The 27,646-nt window shown below is 39.4% G+C and overlaps 1 protein-coding gene and 1 non-coding gene across 2 annotated transcripts; both read left to right on the top strand.

Moving 5' to 3' along the window:
• Positions 1 to 294: 294 nt before the first annotated feature.
• Positions 295 to 27,377, top strand: C11H11orf97 (chromosome 11 C11orf97 homolog). The gene is made up of 4 exons (XM_068556067.1): positions 295 to 436; positions 5,531 to 5,635; positions 13,294 to 13,419; positions 27,301 to 27,377. The coding sequence occupies exons 1-4, from the start codon at positions 295 to 297 to the stop codon at positions 27,375 to 27,377; spliced, it is 450 nt and encodes a 149-aa protein (XP_068412168.1).
• LOC137772761 (U6 spliceosomal RNA) lies at positions 26,759 to 26,865 on the top strand. Its single transcript, XR_011075564.1, has one exon. It is a non-coding gene; the product is annotated as a U6 spliceosomal RNA (small nuclear RNA).
• Positions 27,378 to 27,646: the final 269 nt, after the last annotated feature.

Below are 27,646 nucleotides of genomic sequence, written 5' to 3'. Positions count from 1 at the left end.
CTCAGTTTCCCTACCAGGGAATAGTGAACCCTCTCTCGCCAAACTGGTGTCACAAACAAACGAGAGATTAATGGAAAGAAAGTCCTTTGCTTTGGTCGGTAAGTAATTGCAGCTCCCCAACTCCAGCGCCTTCCTGGGCGCGCGGGACACCTGCAGGCTCCCGCTGGGAGCGGCTGGGGCGGGGGGAGGATCCACAGTCACCATGGCAACCGGAGACGCCTCGCGTTCCCCAGCAGCTTGCGGCGGAGCAGAGAAGGCCAGCCGGCCGCGCGCCGCGAAGAAGACCCCCGCGGCATGACGGGGGAGGAGGCGATGACCGCGGTGGCGATGCCCGAGGCGGGCCGCGACGGCGAGCAGTCTCGGCCGCCCGCAGGCCTGGGGTGCGGGGCGCGCGGGGAGACCGGAGGCCGCGGCCCCCAAGAGTCCCGGAAGCAATGTGAGTTCCCTTTCAGCCTCGGACCCCGCGGGGGGACGTGGGCGAGGAGAAGCGGTGAAAGATGAACTGGGGGAAACCGGAGTAAGACTAGCTGAAGCCGCAAAGGTTTTTTTTTTTTTTAAACATCTTTATTGAAGTATAATTGCCTTACAATGGTGTGTTAGCTTCTGCTTTATAACAAAGTGAATCAGTTATACATATACAATATGTTCCCATATCTCTTCCCTCTTGCATCTCCCTCCCTCCCACCCTCCCCATCCCACCCCTCTAGGTGGTCACAAAGCACCGAGGTGATCTCCCTGTGCTATGCGGCTGCTTCCTACTAGCTATCTTTTTTACATTTGGTAGTGTATATATGTCCATGACACTCTCTCGCCCTGTCACATCTCACCCCACCCCCTCCCCATATCCTCAAGTCCATTCTCTAGTAGGTCTGTGTCTTTATTGCCGCAAAGGTTTTGTAGGGAGGGGGCGAAGCTGCTGTTTTGGCAAAGGCAGGGGTGATGGTTTTGTGGCCGAAGGCATCTGGTCCATTTCCCCAAGCCCTCCTTCATAAAAGGCTACCTGAGTCCAGGTAGCCTCCAACTTAATTGGTAGTGGCATTGGCCTGGAAGGTATTGAAAAAAATTGTGTGTGTATATATACATACATATGATATTAAAAATATTAAATTATAAAATATATCTTAATTATAAAAATGTGTAAAATATATAAGTTTTAAATATATTTAAAAATATGTTTAAATTATAAAAATGTGTAAAATGTAATATATAAATTTAAATTTTACACATAAAACTATGAAATTTATTTTTTAAATACATACATGATATACACACATGGAAATATGCAGATCATTTTTGTCAATTCCTTCATTTTACAGGCCAGGAAACTGAGGTCTACACTAGAGGAAAGGAAGTGACTTGCCTACCATCATTCAGTGCTGGAGAAATCCTTCAAACACTTAAACCCCCATCTCTTGGATTATCAGTTCATAAATTATGATTACCTGATCCTTTTAGAATCTCACAATCATGGGCCACATTTTAACACACTGCTGTTGTTTCCTCCCTGCCCTGCCGAACACACAAACAACATTCAAATAACTAAAAGTAGTTCTGGTTCACAGTCACAGCCAACATGGTTGAGTCCGCGCTAGGTCGAAGTGCTCTTCCATACTGTTCCATAAATTTACAGATATTTCACAGCCCTTTGTGCCCCACAGGTCTTCAGTAGGTGGTAAGGAATGATGAAGATGAAAATAATAGGCCAAAGAGGAAGGCAAGCCTTCCCAGCCCTTTTGCAGCGCCTCCCTGATTGCCTCTCTAGAGCAGCGTGGCTCCCTCTGCACCAGGACAACAGAGGAGCCAGGGTTGGGCTGAAGCGGCTCAGCTTCCGCTCCTCGAGGGACCACGCACCCTCCTCTTGGGAGACGGAGACCCCCCGAGGAGCCACAGAACTGCTGCTGCCTGGTGAAAGGACCTCTTCCCTTAGCATCAGCCACAATGTGCCTGATTATGATACCTCATTCCTGTTACTGTCAACAGCATGCAGAGACCTTATTTAGAGCAACTAAATTCAGTATATATAAGTATTCAGTACACTTAAGTAATTCCTTACTCCGACTTAAAATTCTATCTATCTGGGAATTTTCCTGTTAAAGATGCTATAATTTAAAGGTTTTGTATTCCCCGTAACTGTAGGAGTAAAAGGTGGAATTAACCATTCACTCATCAATTTGACAACTATTGAGTCCTTTCTGCATGTCAGGCATTGGGCTGGTTGCTGAGAAATGAGTAATGGATTAAGGCAGGTGTCCAGACTTTCAGGAGCTCACAAAGTCGGGGTGGGGGGCATATGAAGAGTTCCTGCCTCAGCCTTCCTGAGCTCCTGGCCTCAGCTGAAGTAGAGACAGAATATTTACACCTGCACAAAGTACCCATTCATTTTTCAATTTTTTTTTTTTGAAAGGTCTTCAATCTCTATTTTTTGGAAAGGTCCCCAGTCTCTGTACAGCTTCTACTCCCTAATCACACATCTGCTCCCAAATATACACAGATAAAATGTGGTGCTTTCCCACTGAAACATTTTTGAATTATATAGTGGTGGCTATTTGAGCACCCACCAAATCTTTCATAGACTCAGTGTTACCTTTCTTTTTTTCTTTTTTCAGTGTTACCTTTAAAATAATTTGTAGTGCTTTCACCACGCTGGCTGAACTATCCCAGTATTCTCCATTTTATTAAATCACTGAATCCAGTACAATCAGGTTAGTGTAGTGTGGTGGGGCTATAACCTCCCTTGCTCTGAAAATTATACTTCTATTAAGTGGATCTAAAATTACATGAGCTGTTTTGACAGACACATTATATTATTAACACACATAACAAACGCAGTCTATGACATCCTTAGTTTCTCTTTCCCCCCCTGTCCAATTGAAAACATTTGACCCAGGCCTTTTCTGTCCTATGCTTATGCAATTCCTTTGTTTGGTCCTAAATACAGGTCGTTATATGTATCCCCAACCATACCGTCCTATGAATTTTAGCACTTCATTCTAGGTGTAAAAGGCCCTTTGAGTCCTGAGTTTGCCATTCAGCACATAAACCGTTCACCAGGTTTGTGCCATTCTCACATTTGGTGAGTTTGCTGAAAGTTCCTATATTCAAATTAACAAATTAAATGGTGACCCCAACAGTTCCAAGTAGAGTCTCTAGAAGCCCCTGATCTGTCAATCAGCATCTTTGGCGTGGGTGCTCTCTGCCAAAGAGAAATGCACTTTATCAAATGCCTTGCTGAAATGCACATACTACACTGTGGCTACAGCATCTCCCTAGTCTATCTAGTTTAGTAACTTGATTTGAGAGAGTTAGGTAGGCATGACTTTTAATTTTTATGACTTCTGGAAGTTACTTTTTTGTCTATAAAATAGGAATAATTATACCTGCCCATAGGTTGTCAGGAAGAGAGATAATATATGTAAGATGCCTAGGGCACGGTAGCATTCAATAAATTGTAGCAATTGTTATTAGCCAGCTTGTTTGCTTTCTTTCTTTCTTTCTTTCTTTCTTTCTTTCTTTCTTTCTTTCTTTCTTTCTTTCTTTCTTTCTGTCTTTCTAGGAGCTGGGAATATTTGTCTATACTAGCTCTTTACTACTATCTCATTTTTCTTAGTTCCTCAAAACCTTTGGTGATTTCCTCTGTAAATTCTCATAACAGAAGGGCTGAAATTTGTCAAGAGACTTGAACTTAGAGCAAGTGATTTCTTCCTCTCTTCTGAACTATTACAGGCTTTTCTTCTTTCTTGGCCACATTTCTTACATTCTTTTTCTGCCTGAAGATCATGATTTAACCAAAAAAGTTTAAACCAAAGTTAAGCTAGAGTAATTCTGACCTTCATTCATCTCTCATTCATATGACTCCTAATTTGGGGGAAACAAGATTCAGAAAGTATCTAACTCTGCCTTGTTCATGTCTGAGGGTGTGTTTGGGTCTTGTGACCAGGAATGAACCAGACCCACAGCCATATGCAGCAGGTCTTTTGCCCCATTAGGGTCAGTCTGCACACAAGTCAAATTTATTTACTTGTCTTCCCTATCGGTTAGTCAGGAAAAGATGACACCTGCCATAGCTTTGTGTTGGTTAGTTAGGTTTTCCATGGCTCCTTGGATTGAGCTTTTGGGCACTAAGACTAGAGCTACTGGTTCCCTGATGTTCACAAGTCTGCGTGCGCAGACATGCATATAGAAGAATCTTTCACTAATTGAACAATGCTTAGTTCCACTTGAACACACATTTGTTGAGCATATATTATTATGTCAAACTCTGTTCTAGGACTCTAATGAACTGAACAGACAACATCCCTGCTCTTATGGTATTTATGGCCTGGTAAGGGAGACATATGGTAAACTAATAGTTACACAAATAATTGTATATACAGTAAATGAGGCTGCACACACATTGCAATAAATCAAATGAAAGAAAAGAGGAGAGTACTATGAGAAAAAGTAACCAGGGGCATTTCAAGATTGTGGAGCCAAGGAAAGTTTCCTTAAAGAACTGACATTTCAGCATAGACCTGAAATTCAGGTAGACGTTACCCAGGGGAAAAAAAAATTAGGAGAAAGGCAGTTCAGGCAGAGAAAATAGAATGTTCAAAGGCTTCCATGTGGGGATGGACAGAAGGGCCATGTGGCCGGAGCTCAGATAGCAAGAGAGAGAAGCTGACAGGAGAGATTAGAGAGATGGAAGGGCTCAAATGACGCAGCCCTCCCTGGGGTGAGCAGAAGAAATGTAGCTAAAGTACTTAGAACAAATAATCCATCCTCAACCATAGCAGTGTTTTCTTGTGGGGGCAGGTTTAGAGGACAGGAAAAAGTCCTATGTCCATTAGTGGCTCACTACTACAATTCAGGTTTATTCTTTAAAAGATGATGAGGGACTTCCCTGGTGGTGCAGTGGTTGAGAGTCTGCCTGCCAATGCAGGGGACACGGGTTTGATCCTTGGTCCGGGAAGATCTCACATGCCATGGAACAACTAAGCCCGTGTGCCACAACTACTGAAGCCAGCGCGCCTAGAGCCTGTGCTCTGTAACAAGAGAAGCCACCGCAATGAGAAGCCTGTGCACAGCAACGAAGACTCAATATAAATAAATAAATAATAAATTTATTTTTTAAAAAAGATGATGAAATACTGCTAGACTCTTCTGTATTATGTATCTGGATTGTAGGCTCCAAGCATACATCTTTCTTATTCATTGCTGTGTGCTCTGCCCCAAATGACTGGCACAGAGTATGTCTTTAATAAGAATTTGTTGAATAAATGAAAGTTTTCTTCAAGCTAATGAAGAAAACTTCATATATTACTTCATAACACCTAAAAGAGGTATCTGAAACTTAACCCCCAAATGTAAAGTTCCCCCCAAAACTAAAAGTTACAATGGAAGAGATCTTTCCAAAATAGAGTCTGCAGGGTGAATCGTCTGCTATTTGTATGGAAGGATTTGTCTCTTTAAAAAGTAGTTATTCATGTAAGTAGTGGCTAGAAGGTTGGGCAGGATTTATGATAAGTAACCAGTTTTGTTAATGTCTTTTTAGGGAAGAAATTTTTATATTGTGAGCCACATAAGAGAATTAAGGAAGTACTGGAAGAAGAACTTTATATTAAGAGAGATGAATGCCACATTAAACATCCACCTGCAGGTAATCTCAGTAACAAATGAGGTATATTTGCAAAATGGATATAAAATTGTCTGTCTGATGGCAGAGCGATTATTTTATTTATTGCAAAACCATGACTATTAAAAGAAAAATGGGTCCCTGGGAAATTCTTGGCTAATTTTATAATTATTTTGCCTATTCCAAATAAACTGTTGTATTTAGAAAAAAAAAATGAGCTAGGTATCAGAATCTACATTGCTGTCCCACATTTTTGGTGGAGTTATTTCTATTTAATGATAAGTAGAATTTTTTTCCAAGTGCCTGAAAAGCACAATAACATATTCTATCTTTATCAATATAAGTATGACCAATAACAGTGGTTCTCAAAGTTTAGACTGCATCAGAATTACCTGGGAATTACCTGTTAAAAGCAAATAACTGGGCCTCATCCATCAGTTACTTCTGAGTAACTGGCTCAGAACGTGTTTGGTGGGACTTTCCTGGTGGCACAGTGGTTAAGAATCCGCCTGCAGAGGCCCACGCACCGTGATGAAGAGTGGCCCCCGCTTGCCACAACTAGAGAGAGCCCTCACACAGAAACGAAGATCCAACACAGCCATAAATAAGTAAATAAAGCACACCTAGTATAGTGTAATTAAAAAAAAAAAAAAAAAGAATCCGCCTGCCAATGCAGAGGACATGGGTTCGAGCTCTGGTCTGGGAAGATCCCACATGCCGCGGAGCAGCTAAGCCCGTGCGCCACAACTACTGAGCCTGAGCTCTAGAGCCCATGAGCCACAACTACTGAGCCCTCGTGCCACAACTACTGAAGCCCGTGCACCTAGAGCTCGTGCTTCTTAACAAGAGAAGTCACCGCAATGAGAAGTCTCCACAATGAGAAGTCTGCGCACCACAATGAACAGTAGCCCCCACTCGCTGCAACTAGAGAAAAGTCTGTGCACAGCAGCAAAGACCGAATGCAGCCAAAAATAAATAAATAAATAAATAAATTTTAAAAAAGAAAAAAAAAAAAGGTCTGGGGTGGGGTCCAAGAATTTGCATTTCTACCAGGTTTCCGGTGACGTTGATGATACTGGTCCAGGGACCCCACTTTGCAAGTCACTGACCCAGAAGAATCTAAGTCATTTAAATCGGTCAAAGCAGCCAAGGATTTTATCCCACATACACATGGTATATGAGTTACATGGCCTGGGCATTGAGAGCTTGCACTGATGCTTCATTTGAAAAAAGATATGCTCTCAAGAATCCCTCATAGATGTTATTTTGAAACTGCTGGATCCCCTCATTTTCATAGTTCCTTCTCAGTGATTGCTAGGTGCATATTTCATGCTTTTCAAACCATCAGGTTTTTATTGCAACCCTCTTGGGTACCAGCAGTTGCTTGAAGATATAAAAGAGCTGTAAGGCATGACTCCTATACTCAGAGAAGTTGACATTTTCTGAGGAGGATTGTTGAACAGTCTGGTGGGACCCACATTCCCTAAGGATTCCTAAGAGAAGATGCTGCAGGCCCAGAGGTACATCTTTTCAGACTCCATGGTGTATTTTCCCTTTTTTTTTTTTTTTCGTATTTCTTCACTCTTTATTTGGTCCTCTTGATCTATTTATTGATCTCAATACCAGTGCCACATTGTCTTTGTTACTATAGCTTTATAATAAGTCTTTTCTATTTCTTTTTTTTAAACTGTTTTCCCACTTTATGTTTTAAAACCAGCATAGAAACACCTTTTAAGGCTTCTTGTGTCACCCATTCTTACGGAAAGAGAGATCAACAAAACGGCTCATTTTGTTCATATAGTGTCTTGAAGGAAAGTTTAAAGTCTTAGAGTTTGAACTCTATGGATGGATGCAAAATGACCTACTAAATTACTTCTCTGAACCCCAATCTACATATACTACTTCCCTGGTGATTAAAAAAAATAGTTAAGTCCATACTATTATATTTTCGGTCACCTTCATTGTTTTCAGTGATTACATAAAAGCTGATTTATACACTAGTTGAATGTTGTATTATTCTTAATGGCTACATTTGATTATGAGACAGTCTAAATGATTAGGAAAAATTATTCGGTTTATAAAAAGTCATTTTTCTAGGCAGTGTTTTCAAATATTCTTCATATAAAATGGAAAATGCTTGGGCTGCATGGGGGGGCTGCATTTTTAATAACATCCACCAGAGGTCGCACGGAGGTGCTAGTTTAGCTTAGAAAAATCTTTTAAAGCTGAGGATTGATTCTGCAAGGTTAAGTCTTAAAGGGCTCTATTGATGAAAAACAAAAACCTACTATATTTTTTCTTTTCCTTTTCTTCTTCTTTTTTTTAATGGCTGGGAGCCCCACGTCCTTGGCCAGAATAGGAAACTAGCACCCAGGGAGAATGCCACACTCTTCCAGCCTAGCACAGAGGGCTGACAGCTCGGGTCAGCCACTGGACCTTCTAGAAGGAGGTTTTCAGTGACACACTCTTTTAAATATCAGAAGAAAGCTATGGCTTCTCTTGCTGGAAAACACACCTTGTCACATACACCCATAATTCTGCATAAAACTCTGAGGGGCTTATATGACTTATATAGTAGCTATTCCCAGATGTTAGGAGTAAGTATGCTTGACCCATTCATTGTCTTCACTTCTTTACTTATCGTTTGCTCCTTCATCCATCCCAAAGGGGCTTTTGCTTCCATGAGTGCAGGGGAATTGTTCTTTTCCAGATTGCAAATGACCTTTTTCTTGAAGGTCAAATGCAGTGATCTTGAAGGTCAAATTCAATCTCCTGGTTTCAATCGTACCATCTATTGAGGGACATTTGTTCTGAAGTTAAGCAACTTAAAAGATAGCATGTTTTACTTCCGATTGAGCTATGATGACAATAATGGAAGTTCCCCAAAGCAGTGGACTTAAGTTATTTCTGTCCTTTTTTCTTCTCCTTTGGTTGAATGAAATTGGTAAAAGGTCAAAAGTTTCTTCTCTTTGGGTTGCACAAAATCAACCAAAGGTCAAAAGATCCAGAAGTTAGGTTTTAAGGATGTTTAACAGAGTGAACATTACATTTATTTTAGAATATTGTTATTTGGGTAGCAAGAAGGGACTCAGGAAAAAGCCGTTCAGTGAGGGACCCTCAGGTGATTGAGCTATCCCACCTGTTCTTGTGGTCGTGTATGACAACACTTAATAAGAGCTGTGAAGACCTTGCAATGGCCAACATGTCCCAGGTGATTATTACTGTGCACCCCATACTTGGGTCTGGGGAATGGCATCAGTGACAACAAGAAAAATGGACTGCCAGGCCTCTAAGCCTTCCCTTCTCTGGGTTTTTGAGTCCTTCTAGGTTCCTGATGTAGAGCTATATGGGTTCAGTGAGAAGGGGAGGGGTAGGTGGGTGAAGGGAGTCTCTCTAATGATGATGATGATGATGATGGTGGTAATCATTCATAATTTTATTTATTTATTTATTATATTGGCCATCATTCACAGTGTGTCTCCTGGACATGAAAGTTTTTACAAATTACCTCTCTTAATCTTTGCAACAACCCTATGCTCTTATTGAAACTGCAGAATGCGTTTTGGGACTTAGTAGAGCGTAGAGCTTGGTAGAGCTTCTGTCTCCGTGCAGAAAGAATTCAGTGAGAGACAGAGTGACAGGTAAGGAAAGAGTTTGTTAGTATAGGACACTTGTGAGATTTACAAGTGGGTGGGCAAGAGGGTGGCACGCCAAGAACTTAGTGGGCTGCAGTTTTATAATCAAAGGAAAAGTGGGGAGGGTAGACATCAAGCTTCCATCATCAGTTTCTCCTCCACATTGGGCAGGAGTATTCTTGTCCCTACATGGTCAAACTGGGACTATCACGGAGCAATGGAAATAAGCAAAAAGGCGGTTACATATACTAAAATATGGTAAATCATCTCAGGTTTCAGTTTAATGTCACCTTTTCCTTGTATTTTTGTTTTTAGTGTGCGCAGAGAAGCATGTCCTAGGAATCATTAACTTACTGGCCTCACTGGACAGGATGTGGGTCTCATTCCACCATTGTTTTATTGTTTTGGGACATGTCTCATGCTTCTGGTGCATGGTTTTGTTGTTAAGCAAGCCTGCTTTCTTGAGTGATCATTAACTTATAGGGGTCTCCCATACTTTTTTCTTTACTTATGATCCCTTAGTGGAATTAACTATTTAATCACCTACTTTGTCCCTGTACTCTGTCCCTATCATTATTATTTTTTTTTTTGTCCCTATCATTATTATTCCCATTTTGCAGCTCTGGAAGCTGAGGCCTGGGGGAGGTACAATGACTTGCCTGTTGTCACACAGTGGAATAACTGATACTTGAACGTAGGCTCATCAGAAGCTGATGTCTTTGCTCTTAGCCACTGGGATATACTTTAAAATATAAGATTATGTTTTCTTAGAGGAAAAAAGATTTGAAACTGTACTGGTAGCAAATAGTATTCTCTTCAGTAACAACAAAGTTGTCACGATCTTCTCCAGGTTTAAGTACAAACTTGAGGTAGAAGAGGTTTCAGAGGCTTTACCCATTCCTGCCCCAAGCACAGGGACCTGGATCTACAGGGTCTCATCATCCTGAAATGATGAAAAGAAGAAATGCAATTTTCTGATCAGATCTGCTGTCAGGTGTAAATGGAATTTGGGCAACCTATGGAAACTTCTGGATAAGTAAGAATTTAGCTAACATCACAATTCATATATTCTTAGTGGTTCCCTGAAGATTTCCCCCTCCTTACAACTTTTTAAAAAAGAAGAGGTAGGTTTATGAGACATGCATTATGGGACTATTGCATTCATTTTGCCATTTATTTTAAAGCTATTTCTACATTTTGAAAATTTTCTATAGAGGACCATGTGGAAATACATTAATGTACTACTTTAATGTTTTCAAATTGCAAGGGCTTTTGTATTTTTCTGGCTAAAACCTGCAGAGTTTATAGTAGTCATGAAAAATTTGATTAATGAAGCTCACTAGTGTTCTCTTATACATTTCCTTTCCCAATGAATTTCAAGAGTGTACTATCAGATGCATTCATTTGTGTCTATATGTGCCTGACTGCATGCAAACTTAATGTTGAGTCTGGTTTGTTTATTATGTTTAGTACAAATTTAAGAAATGTGAAATATTACCCAGCAAGTGTGGATATTTTTGCTATTCATTAATTCATTCAACAAAAATGTTTTTGTACCTATAATATACAAGGAACTTACTAGACACCAAAGGCATGTCAAGATAATTACAAAAAAAAAATAATAATAATTACGGAGCTTAGAAGTCACCAAATATAAATTTAAATTACTTAAAATTTTCTTCCTCTGAACATGTTTACACAAAGGAAGAATAGACAATATGTTTCTCAACTGGCTTTTAAAGCTCCAGGGTTCCTTATTCACAGTCCTGAGACAGCTGGGGAAACAAAAATATTTTTAAAGGGCGACCTTCTGATAGACCAGGTCAGATCCCATTGGGATCTAAAATTTTACGCTAAAATTTTCAGCGTAAAGACTTGGTTTTGTAACTTTAAAATTCAGGATAAAAACACACCTAAAAAGGTTTTTGAGTAGAAGAGGTTTGGGGGCATGAGAAGAGGAGAGAGAAGAAGAATCTCTAAGATTCCGAACTTCAAGAAAGGATTTGATTCCTTTCTCTTAGCGTCTCTCTTATGCCTTCTGCCCTTTTCCTTTTCAGGTTAAGCTGCCAACATTGAGGTCTCTCTGGCCCCATTGTTCTGCACAACCCCCCTTTGTCTTCCTTCCTCCTCCTGGAAAACATTTGCCCAGAGCAGAGAGAGTTGAATTTCCCTTTAAAGAAGCCGCTGCTTCAAAGGATATTCACACTTCTTTTTGGTCCTCTTTTCCTCCAGTTGAATATATCACTTTCCGTAATGTCTTCATGCAAATATCCTATCAAATCAAAGTCATGCTATTTTTCCCAGCACCCTCTATCCCCAAGTACAGTAAACACTTATGTATAACAACATTTTGCTTTGAGGGTTTTTTTTCCATGCATTTCTAGGCATATGCATTTACATTTCAGATATGTTCTCTATTAAGCCATAAATGTGATTGCATCTGAAAGAGCCACCTATTAGACTAGTACAATTCTTCTATCTAATTTGATGTGGGTTTTCTACAGAGTTCTACCTCTGGATTTTTAACCGTTTTCCGTTTACCAGACCTTCCCACAATGTGGAACAAATCTAAATCTATTTTCTTGGTTTCTCACAGGGTGTCACGGGGGTTATTGAATAAATGTTTGTGGACTCCTACGTCTGAGAGTTTGTTACCCTTTTCTATCTCTAGACGGGGCAGGAAAGGAAACTGGCTTGATGAGTAAGGGAAGATTTGGGTTAGGTATAAGGAGCAGCTTGAACTTTGTAAGGTCTTGGCAGAAGGAGATTGTGGAGTCTTCCTTGAAGGTCTTTGAAGAAGAGGGAGGAAACGAATCTTGACAGATAGCTCCAGCCACTCCATTCAGGAGCCGGGAAGGAGGGGAAAGGACTGACATTCAGCCTGGTGGGTCAGCTCAGTGACTGTGCCTCTGGAAATAGAATCTGAGTCCATGCTTGTACGGGAAAATCATTGTCCCTGTAAAAAAAAAAAAAAAAAAAAAAAAGCTACTATTTATTGAGTACAAAGCACTTATGTCCATTTCATCCAAATACTATAATAATCCTTCAAGGTAGATATTATTGTCATCCCCATGAAGGAACTGAGACATCGTAGATTAAATAACTTGCCCGAAGTCATAGAATTGGTAGGTGGTAGAGCAGAGATTGAAACCCAGATCTCCTCTGAACTCAAAGGCTGTGCCCCTACTCATTGCATGGTACAGACTCCTTTAGGGAGAGATCATGTCAGTGGGTATGCCAGTGGGCAGCCTTGGATCTGTGGAGAATACTGGGCATTGACATTTGCAGCTTCAGAAATGGGAAAAACAGCTTACGGCATTTACCTGAATTCACTTCTTTGTTTGACTTGGGTCACAGTTTTCTACACAGTAGATTCTCACTAAATGCTTGTTAACTGATTCCCAGAATCTAAACATGTGATTTTAGGATATGGAGAAAAGCCCAGTGCAAATCATTACTAAACCAATACTTATTGGTGGTATCAGGATTTAGGACTATAATTTGCCTTGCACAGTGCATAGACATCACATTACAAATATTTTGTTATGATGTTTTCCAGTGAGTTTACTGTTTCTTTCAAGGGGGAGATTAAACAACAACTAGTTTAGAAGATTGTTGGATCTATTGGATGAATTACTTTGGTAATTTTGGGTTATGTTATCTTTGGAAATACTTGTGCTTCTAGGAGTTAAAGCAGAATCAGATAAGATTGCCTGATGAAGCCCATATATTAATGATTATTTATTCCTGATTTCTCTGTGTCTTGCTATTTGTATTTCTTAATTGACTTTTCATCTATTTCTTTAGGGGCAGGTTAAATTCATAACACTGTAGAGGTTTAATTGCATAGGGAATAATTCAATGAATGAACTAGAATTACAGATTAAACAAAGGCTAAAGACCTTGGGTGGTTTGATCAATCAGACCAAATAAACCTCCACCCAAATGGCTAAAGAAAATAATCACCAAGTAAATACTTTACGAACATTTTGTGCTGAAAAGAGAAGAAGCTAATAATCATTATCTTGCTTTTGAAAATATTGACAGTGGCCCTGGAAGGGATTTGGAGCATTAAAAGGAATCTCCCTGTGGGAAGCTTGAAGCCAGGACTGCCGAGCAGAAACAGTTTACTGCCACAAGCCAAGTACTATTCGAGGCACGGAGGGCTACAAAGTAAGACCTGGATACCCTTGACTTCCACCCCAAGTATGGAAGATACTGAGCTGTTTATAAACCAGTGGTGTATGCTTTATTTACAGCTCCCAGTCAAAATCCAATCTTCTTTTGACTTGCTTCTCTCAGGTTACTTGTAGTTTAGCTACATTACCTTATTGTGGAACTTAAATAGTAATAGTTTAAGTAACCAATTTACCCCACGGATACAATAGAAGTTCACACTCTTGAGTTATACTCCTGACTCCTTCCTTTCCTTTTTATCCACGGAAGACCTTCCAGCACACAGGCTCAGTGGGGAGGAATCTTGCACTGTCCTTTCTTCTAGACAGAAGATCTGCGTTTACTAGTGGAAATGAGGAAAGGGAGAAGAGGGAATTCAGGAAGAATAAGGCAACTGCTTTGCTAGGTTCCATTAGTTTTACCCTATTTTAGGTAGGAGGCCACCAGGCTGGCCCCAGTAGACTCTTCCTCACAGACATTATGTTTGGGGAAAGAACTGTTACTCATTCCTCACTGCCCCAGCCAGGGTCTGCCAGCGATATTTGTGGCAGGATGTGGAGAAGGCAGGGGTTCTGACATGGAAGCACAAGCAGTGTCCAGATAGTGTACGGACATACAATTGGGTCTATAAGTCGTGAAAACAGCTCTACAATTGGGAGGGAACCCTGGGCTGAGAGGAAAGAAGTGTGTAAGTGCCAAGCTTGGGTCCTCTTAACCAAGATATGAGTCATACTGGCAAATGCTATATAGCACTTCATATTCTAGATTCTTCATATATAATTATCTATTAAATCTTTACAACAATCACATGAAACAAGTACAGTTCATTTCACAGATGAGGAAACTGAGGCACAGAAAGGTTTGAATAATTTACCCAAGTCACTCAGCTAGTGAGTAGAAGTCACGAGGCACCACCAACTCTGTGAGCCAACGATGCACAGGAACTGGGCTGTCTGGTGAATCTGGAATGGGGTGAGGGCTCAGCCCAAGTGCCACAAAGGAGGGGCGTCCCCAGGGAGGAAGCCTCCAGAATATGGATTCAATAGGAGGAAAATACAGCCACTAAAGACTGAAACACAAGGTGAAAAAATAAACAAACTTGTTACTTAAGGGGATTCATGTAGCAAAAAGGAACCAGTAATAGAGACCTGGGTTTAATAATAATAAAGTAGTAGTAGCCACCATTTATCATGTGCCAGGCGTGGCAGTCTTTTATAGTTATGTAATCCACAGGGTCACATGAGATGAAGGTTTCAATCTTCATTTTTCACGTGAGAAAACTGAGGCTTGGAGACATTACATTACCCAAGGTACTATGTCTAAGGGGTAGTGAGGCCAGAACTACAAACCTGTTTCCATCTGACTCCAAGACTATGCTTCAAGCTTTGGGCCATCATGGCAGAGAATTCACTCATCAGAAAACAAGGGTGGAATAGTAGTGGTTAAAGAGGTACAAATGCCAGGGCCATGGGAATGCAGGGTTAGGAACCTGGGAGTCAACTACATGCAAAATCCACAGAGATGTGAGTGACCTGAAGTAATGGTTGTTGCACCCAAGTCTGGGACACTTGCCCAGTGGGGGCTATTTATTTCAGCTTTCCACCCAATTTGTCAGGTCCCAACTCTAGTGGGCAAATCCATCATTCCAAGAAAACTCACAAAGCAATTTATTTTAAAGATGATTTTCTAAATGCCATATTATAAGACTGGTTTGAAGAACAAATTACCTTCATTTGAAGACATAGAAGTGCAACAGATTACCCGATTTATCAATTGGGGGCGTATAATAAAAAATACATGTTTGATTTTGACCATAATTACATTACTTTTACCCATACGGTTTAGGAGAAACTTATTCACAGCTCCTGCTCATTGATACTCATCCACACTACCTTCCTAGCGGCCCCCAGCCCTTTATCTCCAGCCTACGTCAAGCCCTTACAGTGGTCATGTTATAGTATGTAACTGACATTGTTGTATGTTTTAGCTTCATCTCTGTAAGTTACCAGCTGCATTTTGCCATATAAACTGCTACTAACTGCTATACAAATCACAACTGATGAATCCATAAGAATTAGCTGATAACTGAGAATTAGATATTTCTCATTATCAATTAGAAAAGTTAGATGCAAGACAGAAATATCACAGATGAACAAAACCCACAGATAACTCTCAAAAATTGGTCAGTATTAATTCAAACACTGTCAGAAACCCAGTGAAGGCGGGACCCATGTCTCTCTCACTCACCACTGTTTGTCTGGCACTTAGCACGGTACCTGGCACGGTAGGTGCTCAATCGCTATCAGTCACAAGAATGACCGCGCGAATGATGAAACAGGAAATACATACGTGTTGAATGCCTCCTGTATGTTCGGAACCTTCTTGCTGCTACCCCACACGTCTCCCCCTCCACCAAAGTATATGGTTTTCCCTCTTTGAAGTGCTAAATTAAACAATGTAAACCATAGAAGGAAAAGCAAGGGAACCCATTGACTTCCGTGTGTGCGTCATGAAAAGTTGTGCATATCTTATATACACACTGATGCTTTCAAAGAGAGGTTTTCCTTGGAACACAATATTTCCAGAAACCTCTCCTATAAAGTGTACTTTAGGTAGATAATCTGGGCAATCCTCACTGCCATCTTTTTCCTATTCACTTGTGCTTCTTTTCCTTTTTCTCATGAACAACACGATCACTGTAGTTGTAACTCCTCCAACATTTAATACACGTCATTTAAAATTTAAATTTAGAATCATGATCATCTAATTGTAGTTCTAAATTCTAAAAGAGTTTTTGGTTAGAAACTATGAAGCATCTCCTGCTTTCATTATACTAACAAGACTGAGTCAATTACCTTGATCGTTTTCTTCTTCTTCTGTGGCATGTAACAACAACAATAAAATAATAATATTAAAGTTGTCCAGCCCAGCACTTCTCAGGCTTCAATGTGCCTACAAATCACATAGGTATCTTATCAAAAAGCAGTTTCTGATACCGTCGATCTGGGGTGGGATGAGATTTTGCATTTCTAACCAGCTCCCTGGTGGTGCTGATGTTCAGACACTATACTCTGAGTAATGAGGGTCTAGAAGACCGAGGTTTCTCCAGTTACTTGAATCACATGGGTATGGCTTTTACATTCTGCTCCACCAAATGAAGCACTGTTAAGAAAATTAGATCAATTTTAGATTAAAACGGGGTTGGAATTAAAGAGCATTTCCCCAAAGTAAAAACGTACTTATTTGTTCACTTATTGCTTTACTCTAGGATAAGATGAACAATTTTTCCATTGAGAAGAAACCTCTTTCTCCTGATGTCTGAACAAACGGAAGAAACCCAGGCTTGTTTCACGGTTTAGATGTGTTTAAAAAAATGTATACTAGCCTGTAATTCCTATTATTGATATTAGTTCCTATCTATAAATTAATCCAAAGCAATGAAAGACGATTGGTAAAGTTTTGCTAAGCACCTGAAAACAATGGAGGAAAATATATTTATTTTTAGTTATCACAGATGGGATACACTGGGCTTCTATTTCAGCTTATTTTATTAAGTATGTCAAATATGATAAAACAAAGGCATGTTTATTGAGTCTACTTCAAGGAAAACATTATAAATGTTAACCTTTCACTGTAATATAATTATGGTCATCCATTAAGAAAAAATTACAGGTATAGGTAAAGGTTAGTAAGTGAATGGCAGAGATGAAAAGTCTCTGACTCAGAGACAACCATTTTAATGCTAGCCTTGGTAGAGCTCATCCTTTCTCTAGAATTTGTCACTAAATAGTAAGGAGCCAGGAAATTTATGAAGAGATTTTAAAGGGAGGGGGGCATTTTACAAATACTGTAATACTGCTGGGCTAAAAAGAGGTTAGTTAAAAAGGAGAAAAAAACCCTAACTTCCTTTCCCCCCAGTTGTCAAAAGTAACATATGTACTGTGTAGAAAATTTAAAAAAATAAAGGAAAAAAACCCATCTGTAATTCAATTCCCAGAAAAAGCCACTGATAACATACTGATATATTTTTATTCTTTTTTCCTATGCATGTTTTACTTTACATGCATAGGAAATATTTGAAATCACATTGTATGGTATATATAGCACAACATATAATTTTCCACTCATTAAAATATAAATGAATAATTATATTAAAAATCTTTATATGTTTGTACTATTTTTTTTTTGCATTTATTACTCTATGTTTTGGACCTTTGGATTTTTCAGATTTTTCATTTTATACATAACTGCTGTGATTTACTTACACCCCCTCACCCACTTAAAAAGTTCTTTTTCCTAGTATTCTGGTTATACACGTTTCATTCTCCTTCTTCACTTAAGCTCATCTTACAACTTTCTCCAGTTCATGGTTCTCAAGTTTATTTCTCAGATTAATGAAATAAATCAAGTCAGCTCAACAAAGATTTGTTGACTGGGTATGTCTCTTCCCTACTTAAAAATATTTACACTGTGAAACTGATTGTCTGTGGGGGGGAGTTGGCCTTTGGACAGGAGTCCGCCCTTCCCCCCAGGCTGCTGGCCTCCGAAATACAGCAAACTTTCCTTTCCACCCATTTGCCTCTTTACTGGCTTTAGATCTGCGAGCAGCCAGACCCCCACTTTCAATGGGACAAAATTTTTTTGAAAAGACAATGTTTTAGTCTTACTTTTAAAGAAATGTATCCTCTGGTTTATCTTATTAAGATATCCTTTGTTTACAACCAAAATATTTATAGAGATAGAAATCATACAATGAGGATTTTTTTTAAATAAAAATACTATCACATTACACCTATTTTATAGCCTGCATTTTTTCACTTAGTCAGACATTATGACCATTTTCCTATATCATATATGTTTGTCTAAATCATGATTTTACAGTCTATATAGTATGTCCTGATATGACAGTACCACAATTTACTTACCTTCATGTTGCATCTGATTTTTCTAAACTTGGCATTTTAAGAAATATTTCTACCTCCTCCCACTGATACAACAAACAGGAAATGCTTTATATTTTCCTCATAGCCGAGATGACTCCCTAATCCTGATAGAAATCTGCATGTTTACACTCTAGATGGAATAAACTAGAAGGTGTTTGGATGAAATAGGGTGATCAAGTTGGGAGTCAACATTGTCCATTTCAAGAGCCCAAATCCCCTTAGTTCCCAGAATGTTTCAGCCAGAGTCACACTCCTGCCTACACAACACACACACGCGCACGTGCGTGCACACACACACACACACACACACTACAGGAGATTGGAAATTAACAGGGATGGACCTGGAGGACTTTATGCTAAGTGAAATCAGCCAGTCACAGAAGAATAAATACTGCATGATTCTACTTACACGAGGAATCTAAACTAGTCAAACTCACAGAAGCAAAGAATAGAATGGTGGCTGCCAGGGGCCAGGGTGAGAGAGAATGGGGGGTTTGCTAATCAACGGCTATAAAATTTCAATTGTAGAAGGTGAATAAGTTCTAGAGATCTGCTATACATCACTGTGCCTCTAGATAACAAGACTGTATTGTACACTTAAAAATCTGTTCAAAGGATAGTTCTCATGTAAAGTATTCTTACTACGGTAAAATTAAAAAAAAAATTTTTAAGTAAGTAGGGGACTAAATGCTGATTAAAACTGTGTGCATAGACAGGGCTTTTGACTCATGGTTTTCCCTGTACCTGGTGTGGTCCATCCAGCACCTGTACCATCAGTAGCTACAGATCCTTTTTCTTGGTCATATGATAAAACTATTAAAGTCATGTTTTCAAAGTGCATTTAAAGACATGGGACAAAGCTGATGTTAAAGAAGGAAAGATGACTACAAATAGTATCACAATATATAAACTATATATATATAAACTATATTATACTGTATATTCGTTAAATACCCAAATACAAACAGTGGCTATCTGGTGATGGAGTTGGGGGAGGAGCAATATTTTCTTCATCTTCTTCTTTATATTTTCTATATTAAAAAAAATTTTTATATAGTAAATATGTGCTGTGTATATGAGACAAACACAATAAATGCTATGAAATAATTTTCCCTGACCGCACCAAGGTAATTTTATATATTTTATTTCTTGCCATGTCTCAGTTACTTTTAGTCTTGTTTTCTTACTTTTTAGATGCCCTTTTGATGGTAAATGGTAATGATATCTCTTAAATATAAACCCATATTTTTTTATGGTGCCTGTACAATAGATGATGCCACCTAAAAGGACAGTAAAAAAATGTTTATGATGGCTTTATTCAAAATAGCCTAAAAATGGAAACAACCCAAATGTCTATCAACAGGAAACTAGATAACTTGTAATATATTTATACAGTGGAAAGATACAAGAAAACAAAAAAGAATAAAGCATATGAGACCAATGACTCTCACAGTCATTATGATGACAAAAAGAAGCCAGACACAAAGAGAACATACTGGAGGAATCCATGTATAGATTTTGAAAAACAGGTAAAACTAACCTAGAGAGACAGAAGTCAAAATAGTAGCTTCTGAAGAACCTGAAAAAGAATACATAAATGTATATATATATAAATATATATTAATATATATATATACACATATCTATATAACTGAATCACTTTGCTGTACAACTGAAACATTGTAAATCAACTATACTTCAATTTAAAAATAAATAAAATAAAACAATAAAAAGTAACAGAAGACAATATGGGCAGATTTTAAAGAAAATATTGGGATGGAGAAGTATGATTTTCTAAGTATGATATGAAAGTCAGAAACAATAAAAATGATAAATTTAACTATGAAAAATAGTGGTTTCCTTTGGGAACTATTGACTAGAAACAAGCATGAGGGATCCTGTTGTGTTTTATGTCTTTATCTGGGTAGTTGTTACACAAGTAAGAGTATGTGTGTGCTGCATGTAAAAAACATTGAGCTGTGCACTTAAGTTTTGTGTTCTTTATGTATATCTTCAAAACAAAACAAAACAAAACAGAACATAGGAAAATTATCTTGGGAAAGAAAGGACTGCTTCTCAGAATGCTAAAAAGCAAAGAGATTAGGATTTCCCCTGCAGCTGGGATTGTATTGAAACCCTAATTAGGCTCTCTATATTCTTATTTAATAGTATTACCTATTTCCTAAGAAATAATATTACAATATGTAAAGAGAAAATGAAAAAGAAAAATATACCCAAACTAATTATCCAGGGACATGGCGGTAGGGTGCAGCGTCATTGGGCCTAAGATTTAGTTGTGTCCCGACAATGTAGATTTGGATTAGCTCCTAATCTCTCTCTCTGTCTCTGTCTCTGTCTCTGTTTCTCTCTTTCTTCTCCACCCCTCTCTTACTCCCTCTCATTTTCCTCTCTTCCTTCTCATCTTTCCTTCCTTCCTTCGTTCTTTTCTTTCTGACTGCCTGTCTGCCTTACTTTCTTCCTTCCCTATCAACTCTTTATTTCTTTATACTCTGGGGAGTTTCAAAAAAGATTTACAGCTTCAGATTAACAATGAGATTTTTGGTCCTTCTATTGTAAGTGTGCCTGGATCATTAAGTTATATCTTTTTCCCCTGATCCTGATCTTTACTTCACTATATTCTTTCATTTAAATTCTAATTTAAAGTTTATCAAGTTTGATTCTGGTAGCCAATATTGAAAGGAAAACCTGGTAAGTTAAACAATTCATATTGTTCATAACATTTTAAAAAATTCCCCGTGTTGAATATAGGTTGAATTATGTCTCCCCAAAATTCTTATATGGAAATCCTAACCCCTAGTACCTCAATAAAGTTGATTTTTAAGAACACTTAGATTAAAAAAGAAGCCATGGCTCCTTGGAGGAATGTCTGATTCCAGATCTGAGGCAGGAAATCTCCAGGATGAATTTGGAGCATCTTGTACAGAAAACAGGGAAGTTTCCAAAATTAATAGGTCATATCCAAAGGACTTAGGAGCCACCGTGAAGTAATCCTCTGGCCAAAGGTGGGGAAATTTTAGCATAAAAAATTTGGCACTCACTGAATATATAAAAAGCCATGAGTTCATAAGTGTATTTTTTAAATGAGAGAGAATAAGGCAAACAGCAACAACAAAAACAAAACCCAGCTTCACTAAACACTAATCGAAATTGCAAAGGCATTAATTCTTACTTACAAAGGCAGCGACTGAAAAGAAAGAATTATCTATTATCTTACCTTTTCTGAACAATTTGGTAATTTAGGTACCAAATAGCCCTAGTAGATTAAGGGAAGTCCTCTTTACAGAATTTCAGTTAATAAATGTGGAAAGAATGATAGATTAGTGAAACTACCATTTTATAATCCCCAAAGCATTAACTGACTCTGCTCATCAATGGGTGAAACCATTGGATGAATGTGGTTTTTTGTTTTTTTAAATTTATTTGTTTTTATTTTTGGCTGTGCTGGGTCTTTGTTGCTGCGCGCGGGCTTTTCTGTAGCTGCGGCATGCGGGCTTCTCATTGCGGTGGCTCGCAGGCTCTAGAGTGCAGGCTCAGTAGTTGTGGCGCATGGGCTTTGTTGCTCCGCAGCATGTGAGATCTTCCTGGACCAGGGCTCGAACCCGTGTCCCCTGCATTGGCAGGCAGATTCTTAACCACTGCACCACCACGGAAGCCCTAGACAAATGTTGATGGGAGATTCCTCATTGGGAGAGAAGGCTAGGCACCACAAGAACCTGTGATTAATCTTAACATCACACAAGTGCAACAATTGGACACCAAGTGCCACCTGGTGTGAAGTTACCTGTGGCTTGATTGGATTCAGGTTCAGCTCTTTTGGTAAGTAGACTTTGTAGGTGACATACGTCATCATGAAGGAATGAAAGATGATATATGGGATTTAATTGAAAACATAGAAATAAAAGAAAAATGGTTAGGTGGAGCATATGGGAGCAATCTTAATAATCGCTGAATCTTGATGAAGGGAACTGGGGGTTCATCACCTTTTTCTTTCTACTTTTGTATGTGTTTATAGTTTTTCATAATAAGTTGTTTGCAGGTATTTATTTTAGACATAAGGAAGCATTTGTTTATGGAAATAATAGAAAGACTGAGAAAGTTCCTTCCTTGGTCATCTGTTCAAAATCAGAACAAACACAAGAGGCAGACACCTCTCCAGAACTGTTCAGCTCACAAAGGTGTTCATTTCTCTGAGAACTAGTACCCTCACTCCCTGCCCAAACCCACCTACTGACCACCACTGCTCTGGACCCAGTGCCAGACCATAGCTAATTTCACTAGAGGGACACCAGGCCCAAGGAAGTCCAGTCAGATTTTTGCTGCCAAAGACTTAAAACGGAGATTCAAAATCTGCTTGTCACACTCTGCTGTTGGGGAACTATGTAGCTAGGGAGAACTATATTCTGCCCAGTGAACTGGAGAAACACAGAAAGCTGATGGGGATGGCGGGGTGGAGGGAAGGAAGGAGATGTAGCATTCTGACAGCATTCTCTGTCCTGTAGTCCTCCTCTTGGGCTTTGTAAGAACCCCTTCTCACAAGATAGTAAATTTTGTTCAAGGGAGCTCTCTGTCACAGACTAGCCTTGGGTGCAGGACACCAAAGCCTTAGCTACCAGTGAGTTTGTCAGATGAGAGCCTGGGAACCAGTGAACATGCAGGGCATCACTGGAGACTGTCCCTCAGTGGAGGGGCCTTTGGACTCACGGAAGGGTTAAGTCTCTCATCATTTAAGGAAATTTCTGCCTAATGACTCTTTAACTTAATTACATTAGCTTTTTTTTTCTTACTATTTTTAATAAAACTCTTCAACTATTAAAAAAAAAAAAGGTGGGTCTCTATGAGACACACTTCTTACATGACAGTAAATTTTGTCCCCCACCCTGCCCTTTTTTTTTTTTTGGTCTAAAGCTGGGACTTCCCTGGCAGTCCAGTGGTTAAGACTCTGCACTTCCACTGCAGGGGGCACGGGTTTGATCCCTGGTCAGGGAACTAAGATCCCGCACGCCGCACCGTGTGGCCAAAAAAAAAGAAACAGTCATCATAAAGCTGTCTCTAGTAAGTCAGTGTAATGGCAACGAAAAGGATCCTTAGTAGTACAACTGCTTTTAGTTTTATCTGGCTTAATTATAATACCTGCTTGGAGCATGTGTGTGGGCTAAATAGCTTCCTTCCGGTTCATAATTCCAGGTCTCTATAACTAAAGGGGATAGAGTGGAAACTTTTGGGTGGAGAGACCCAGGTGTACACCCCACCCCTCAAAAAACATTGCTTCCCTTTAACTTGAAAAACGTCTTTGATAATATGAACAAACCTTGCTTAACTATTTATAAACGGATATGAGAAAGTTGCAAAGATAGGAGTCTGAAAGAACTTTCCACTCTGATAATGACACTTGATCAGTTCAGAAGTGACAAATGACAAAGTGACAAGGCAATCAAGGAAATGTTGCCTCAAGAAGCAAATAGGCAGGGTTACTAAAGGCCTGACACATCATAGCTTCTGAAGTTTACCTTTGGATTCTTCAGATCCGGAATTTCTCTAAAGCTATAATTTACATGGGTGGGTTGAGTGTGATAGCTAGCATGTCCCACAAGGGCAGAAATTTTTGTCTGTTTGTTCAGATATACCTCATGTGTCTGGCACATAATTGACATCCAATAAGTGTTACTGCATGAAGTTACAGCCTTTGCAAGTTTTTAAGCCCAAACAAGGTCTGACCCTAATGTAGCCCTCCAAATATCAATATAGAACAATTCTCAGTCCTGTATTGCTTGGAAAACACTTGAGAAATAGCTCTGCAAGCTGATAATGACAAAGGAGTCGTCATAATATATCAAAATAAAGAAAAACTGCAGTATTTTATCTTTTAAAGGAACACAGCCAATCCTGGGGTCATCATATCAAAATCTTCTAACAACAATCCCCAAAGTTCTTTCTCAAACTGTGGACAGGGAAATGGGCCCTTGAGAGTTTCAAGGGAATGAAAGAGGCACAGCAGATTTTCAGTGACGAACAGTGAGAATGTGTGAATGGTGGTCAGGCAGCATCTACGGCTTTTATTCACATCTAATTTCTCTTCTCTGACTTCAAGAGGGGCTGTTACTCCCCTGCTGTCTTGGATGATCCTGGAAATTAAGTCTTTGAGCAGTGAGCTCACTCAAAGAAGTTCCCTTTTTTTGCAGAAGTCCAGTGGTGCTTCCAGGACAGAAGTAGTTCCTGCAGTGCCGTCAGACAGTTGGGGCAGTGTTTATTCACCTGTCTTTCTCTTTCTCCCAAGATCAAATACTTGCTGAATTGGCTTAAACATTGCTAAGGGTAAATACAGACAAAAGGTTCTTTTTGGAGTGGTTGAAAATAACATAACCAGCACTTTTATTGTGATTTCACCCTGGTGAATCTTGCAAGATTTCTGGGCTGTGGTTTATTGGGCCACGGTATGCTGGTCGTGGAACTATAAAAAGTGGCTGTCCCACTTATTCAAGAATGGTTTTTCCTTGCCATGCATAAGCAACATGCATTTACCCTTCCATTCTCACACTCTTCCAAAATCATTTGTATGTCACTAATTTTGTTGACTTTAATCCAACAAGTATTTCTTAATATTTCAAGTGCCTCAGAGCCCTTTTAGAAGAATCACAGGAACAAGTGTGATGGAACCTGGTCTGACCACTTTTGTGCTCTCAGTGGCTGCTTGGAGGTAATTTGCTGGTCAAGACAGAATTCCCTGACTTCTATGGAAAATGCATCTTCTCTCCATTTTCTTTAGTGAGGTGTGCCCTGGGTCTGTGTGAGAAGTGGGGTCAGGGCAGGGGGAGGGGAGGGGAGTCACAATCCCTTCCTCCAATTGTACAGATTTGGGCTGCCTGCCTGAGTTAGGGTCTTGTCTTGAGTTAGGGTCCGATTGCCTTGAGTAAGGCCACACATAAGTTCTGATGTGGAGCCAGTACCATAGTAAATCCAGATCAGATGTGTTTGAGTTCCTGAGACTGTATGGAATTTGAGCTAACTCATTTGACTGAGGACCCAAGTAGACTTCAGGTGAGGTACAGAGATAATGCTGGTGAACCTGAAGAGGATTTGGGGAGGCCAGTATGATACTTACCATTTTCACCCTACACTTGTGCTATATTATTTATCTTAGTCATTACTTTTTAGTCCAAAGTCTTTTGCATACTCTCCGTGAATGAAGAAAGTGAACTGTTTCATAAGTGCCTCATGAAAAGTAAAATTAACAGTGGCGTTCATTGATTCACTCATCTATTCATTTATTTAACAAACATTTATTAAACACCTCGTATGTGCCAGGCATTGCACTGTGTGATATTAACATGCTTATTGCAATGTCAAAATAATTTCCTTTTGTGTGTCTTGTATTCCATAACTTCTACATGTGACTGCAAATAAACTCTCTTTTAGGAAAGAGTAGTTTAACAAGAAGAATGCAGAAGTAAGCCCTATAAATATTTTAAATATGGTGCAAATATTTCTGACTTTAACCAGAATTTCACAATGTACCTTTTTCTGAACATCCAAAATTCTTGCACTACCTGTTCAGTCAAGTAAGAATACAGGAAGAACTTGAGTGCATAAGAGTAAAACCCTAAAATAAATGTAATAAATTCTCATATTGACTATTCATAACAGTATCTTTTAGGGGCAGTAAATTTTTGCACTTAGATAAAAAGAAATGACCTTAAAAGTTGGTGTTAGTTTTCTTTTTTCTATCAAGGAATTAATAGGGCAATGAACAATAACTTGTGGATTGTTGTGGAATTTACACAAGTCCTAACACTTTTTAACTAACAGTTATTCCATAATCATCTGCCCAATTATACACAGTTAAAAACTTGTATCTGACAAAAGAAATAATCTCCACCTTTTTTTGCATACGGGTTAGCTTTTCCAGTTGAACCTGCTCACTGGCTGCTCCCCATTTCCTGGTAAGTACGTAACACTGGGAGGAACTTTCCCCTTTTATCTCTTCAAGAAAAAAATTTGAAGTATACTTGGCAGGTCAATGTTCAGTCACAGAAGTCTCAACCAAAAATAGCCACCCATTTGAGGGCAGCCTGGTTCTCATGCACCTGCAGCTGACCGAGCTAGGTGCTGGTGGGCAGACTCAAGGCAGTCGGAACATGTTCTGAGGCATCCCTGGAAAACAGCAACTGTCTCTGGTGAGGAGCAGTAGGAGAGACTTAAAATGAATTCTTTCCCTGGGGAAGAACAAAGCACAAGTTAGATTTTTAGGAACCACAAGTTGGCCTGGTTCTTGCCCCCAGAGAATCCTGTCCTATATTAAATTTTGGAACTGAATAGGCCATTCTTGGCCCCACTGTGCGTGGAGCCCTCATCTGTCTTGATTAAATGAGCCTTGAGTGCTCACTCTGGCAGCACATAGACGAAAACTGGAACGATACAGAGAAGATTAGCATGGCCCCTGCACAAGGACGACATGCAAATTCGTGAAGTGTTCCATATTTTTAAAAAAGAAATAAAAAAAAGAAAAAAAAAATGAGCCTTGAATTTTGGAGCTCCCCTCTACACACCTTTAGCAAATTCAGGGGCCAAAAGCCCTTCTTGATACCTGACCTTGTCATCATGCTTGCGACTGAAATCCATTTCTTCCTGTGTAATATTTTGTGGAAACTGGGAGGCCTTTAAATACACGAAAGAAACATTTGTTTATTATGACCAAATTAAAAAGAATCATAGAATGTTTAACGTTCTAAATTGATTTAGAATTCATTTAGAATAATAATTATTCCTTGCACAAGGCTGGTAGACACATTGTTTTGGCCTCTGCCCATCATCCCTTCCCTCTTCTTCAGGGAACAGCACTTCACTTTTTCTTTTGGGCAACTACCTTCACCCCACTATTAGTCCACAAGGTTTATATGGGACTGATTCTACCCCCTAGATCCAGAAGAGGGTCCACATCCCCTGACCACAGTGATCGCTTCGAGAATGAGCGCCCTGCCCAGGTTGGGCCGATGAGACGCAGCCTAATTTGATGGAGTTTCCGAAGCTTGTCCCCAGGGTCCTGATTAATACATGTGTAGCATTTTACACGGAAAGCTTAAGGAGCTTCTTAAGGTCACAGCAAGCCATTCACATAGCCAGCTTCTCCTGATACTGGCCCACTTTCTAGATGGGGAACAGTGATACCAACAGATCATTTCAATAATACATTAAGAGCATTCATTCATTCATTCAAGTATTCATTGAGATGATGAATACTACTAGATGCCTGGTTCTGTGCAAGA

Source organism: Eschrichtius robustus, chromosome 11 (genome assembly GCF_028021215.1).
Source record: "Eschrichtius robustus isolate mEscRob2 chromosome 11, mEscRob2.pri, whole genome shotgun sequence".
NCBI classification, from domain to species: domain Eukaryota; kingdom Metazoa; phylum Chordata; class Mammalia; order Artiodactyla; family Eschrichtiidae; genus Eschrichtius; species Eschrichtius robustus.
The sequence above is the reverse complement of the archived record's forward strand: the minus strand, read 5'-3'. Positions and strand labels throughout refer to the sequence as shown.